A 2,870-nucleotide genomic window follows, 5' to 3' on the forward strand; every position below is an offset into this window, starting at 1 on the left:
ATGTTTCTACTTAGATACTATTTTGTGTCTTGAAAAAACTATTACTATGTTAGCTTCATGATTAATTAAAAACTGAAGAGAATTTCAAATTAATTAACATGTTTAGGGATGGAGATCATGTGCTATCCCAGAGGTAAGAATGATAATATGCCTTTCTATCCTTTCTTCACTTCAACGATGATATCTTCACTTCACAGATATAACATGTTTACCATCTAGAGGAAATTGGTTTCATGCTACCTTAGGCTGCCTACAGAGACATTTACTTATCACTGCTTCTTGACAGTCATTTTAAACAGTGACAGTATGCCAATTTTTATTTTTTCATTTGGGTATGTGGATTAGCATCCATGTGGAGTGCTCATTCGTTATTGATTATATTATTGTTTTCCATTAGTTATGTCTATAGATAATTCATCTATCCCGCAAAATCTACCTACTTCAAGCAGTATGGTTGGTGAAAGTAATGAAGTGCAACAAACTGAAGGAATAGAATTACATTTAGGTGATCATGATACACTCGGAAATGAAGATGTAGAAAACTAATCAGATTTTCAAACAAACAAGAGGAAAAAAACATCAAGTGTGTGGGCGGATTTTGAAGTGATCAATGTAGATGGAATAAAGAAGGTAAAGTGCAATCATTGTCATAATCACTTTGCATTAACTAAAACTGGCACGACAACTAGCTACAAGAGGCATCAAGAGAAATGTGTTAAGAGAAAGGCAAACTTACAGGTAACTATTTAATTTTCCTTAGCTTAAATGTTAGCTAGATGGAAATAAATTTATAGTTATTGACTAATTGTATTGGTTTGTTAGGTGGTTGATCAACAAACTAAGTTGAATTTTTTGCCTAGTGATGGAGTTTCATCTTCCCTTCCGCCATTACATCGTGGAAAGTTTGACATGAAGTAATGAGAGAGTCTGCGGCTCATTGGATCATGATGCATGAACATCCATTCAACATTTTGGAGGAAGTAGGATTTAGCATCATGATGAAACGAGGAATGCCAGAGTGGAGAAAGATTAGTAGAAGCACAAACAAATCAGATTGTTTGAAGGTTTATGAGATTGAAAAGAAAATGTTAAAGCACAATCTTGAATCCGTTAGTAAAGTAAGTTTGACAACGGATTGTTGGAAATAAAAAATCAGAAGATTGAGTACATGGTTGTGACTGGCCACTGGATTGATTCTAGTTGGAAATTGCAAAAGAGAGTTTTAAGCTTCATCAACATTTCACCACCGAGGGGAGGTCTTCAGATATGTGATGCTATATTTAGGTGCATGAAAGATTGGGGCACTGAAAAGAAGGTTTTTACAATAACAGTTGATAATGCGACTAGTAACGATTCTGCAATTCGGTACATGAAGGATACACTTCAAAGATCAAGAAGTTTGGTATGTGGAGGACGTTTATTTCATGTTCGTTGTTGTGCACACATTTTGAACTTGTGTGTTCAAGATGGATTAGAAGAGATTCGACATGTCATTAGGGATGTTAGAGATAGTGTCGAATATGTGAACCGATCGGAGGCCAGACGTATACAGTTTGCAGATTGTGTGCAGCAATTGCAATTAAAAGATAGAAAATTGATTCGTGATTGTAAAACAAGATGGAACTTGACTTTTGAGATGCTAAGTTGTGCACTCAAGTTTAAAGAAGCTTTTAAGATGTTAAATGATCGTGATCCATTCTTTGACAGTTGTCTGTTAGAAGATGATTGGGATAAAGTGACCAAGGTTTGCTCTATTTTAGAGACTTTCTGGACAGCTACTCACATTATTTCAGGTTTGTTTTTGGAAAGCAGCCTTGGATAGTCATGCAAATGATGAAGATTCCTTTATTAAGGATTTGGTTGGGAAAATGAAAATGAAGTTTGATAAATATTGGGGTGCGTGTAATCTGTTGATGGCTATAGGTGCTGTTTTTGATCCAACAAAGAAGATGCTTGCAGTTGAGTTTTGTTTTCCTAGACTGTATTCTGATAAGGAAGCTAAGGAAAACATTTCAAAAGTGAAAGAGATCATCAATACTCTTTATGAAGAGTATGTTGCTGAAGCAATGAACAAAGGCATTTCTAAAAATCCAGGTTCTTCTACAACTTTTGGGAGCCAAGTAAGCCGTCAAAGTTCTACATATGATTGGGATGATTTTGATGATTATTGTGCTCAAGTTGAAACTTCAAAGCCAAAGAAATCAGAGTTAGTAGACTATCTTGAAAAAGGCCGTCTTAAGAAAAGTGAGATTTCTGCAGACTTTTCTTGTTTGGATTGGTGGAAGATGAATAGAATGCACTATCCAATATTGTCAAGAATGGCAGCGGATATCTTAGCTATACCTGTTAGCACGGTGGCTTTAGAAGCAACGTTTAGTGCGGGGACACGAGTAATTGATTCTTATCGTGCATCATTGCTGCCGAAAACAGTACAAGCTTTACTCTGTGGGGGTGATTGGCTTTGACATATACACGGAGTTACCAAAAACAAAGTAAGTTAATTTTTAATTTATAACTTTTATGTGAAATGATGCATTGTCTTTTAAAAATATTTGTTAAATTACATGTTAATTTATCTTTTTTTTTTTTTTTTTTTTTTTTTTTTTTTTGTTTAGAAAGAGAAATCGTATCAAGAAATTTATCTTCATGTATCCAACCCATGAAAGTAAGTTACACACTTTATCATCTAGTATCCAACTCATGAGTAACATCTCAATTAAAATCTATATATTGATCATTTACAGCTTTTATATATTTAGTTAGTGTGTTTAAGATCTAAAGATTTGCAGGTTATGTTAGAATGAATGTTCCTAATCTTTTTTGACGGGGCGTTGTTGCTGGAAAGAGTGAAGATTGAAAAGCATGGCGGG

General features: G+C 34.5%; 1 protein-coding gene across 1 annotated transcript; it reads left to right on the forward strand.

Annotated features, from left to right (window-relative positions):
- The first annotated feature begins 1,168 nt into the window (after nt 1-1,168).
- On the forward strand, nt 1,169-2,465 carry LOC109169371 (zinc finger BED domain-containing protein RICESLEEPER 2-like). Its single transcript, XM_019318253.1, has 2 exons — nt 1,169-1,744; nt 1,794-2,465. The coding sequence occupies exons 1-2, from the start codon at nt 1,169-1,171 to the stop codon at nt 2,463-2,465; spliced, it is 1,248 nt and encodes a 415-aa protein (XP_019173798.1).
- The last annotated feature ends 405 nt before the right edge of the window (nt 2,466-2,870 follow it).

The sequence above is a fragment of the Ipomoea nil genome, unplaced genomic scaffold, assembly GCF_001879475.1.
Source record: "Ipomoea nil cultivar Tokyo-kokei standard unplaced genomic scaffold, Asagao_1.1 scaffold3314, whole genome shotgun sequence".
NCBI classification, from domain to species: Eukaryota; Viridiplantae; Streptophyta; class Magnoliopsida; order Solanales; family Convolvulaceae; genus Ipomoea; species Ipomoea nil.

What these genes read in the sequence shown, in the direction of transcription:
- LOC109169371 (XM_019318253.1), top strand. Translation starts at nt 1,169, where the DNA reads ATGGTTGTGACTGGCCACTGGATTGATTCTAGTTGGAAATTGCAAAAG. An exon ending in ATTGGGATAAAGTGACCAAG is followed by an intron (nt 1,745 to 1,793) that starts GTTTGCTCTATT and finishes ACATTATTTCAG; the next exon opens with GTTTGTTTTTGGAAAGCAGC.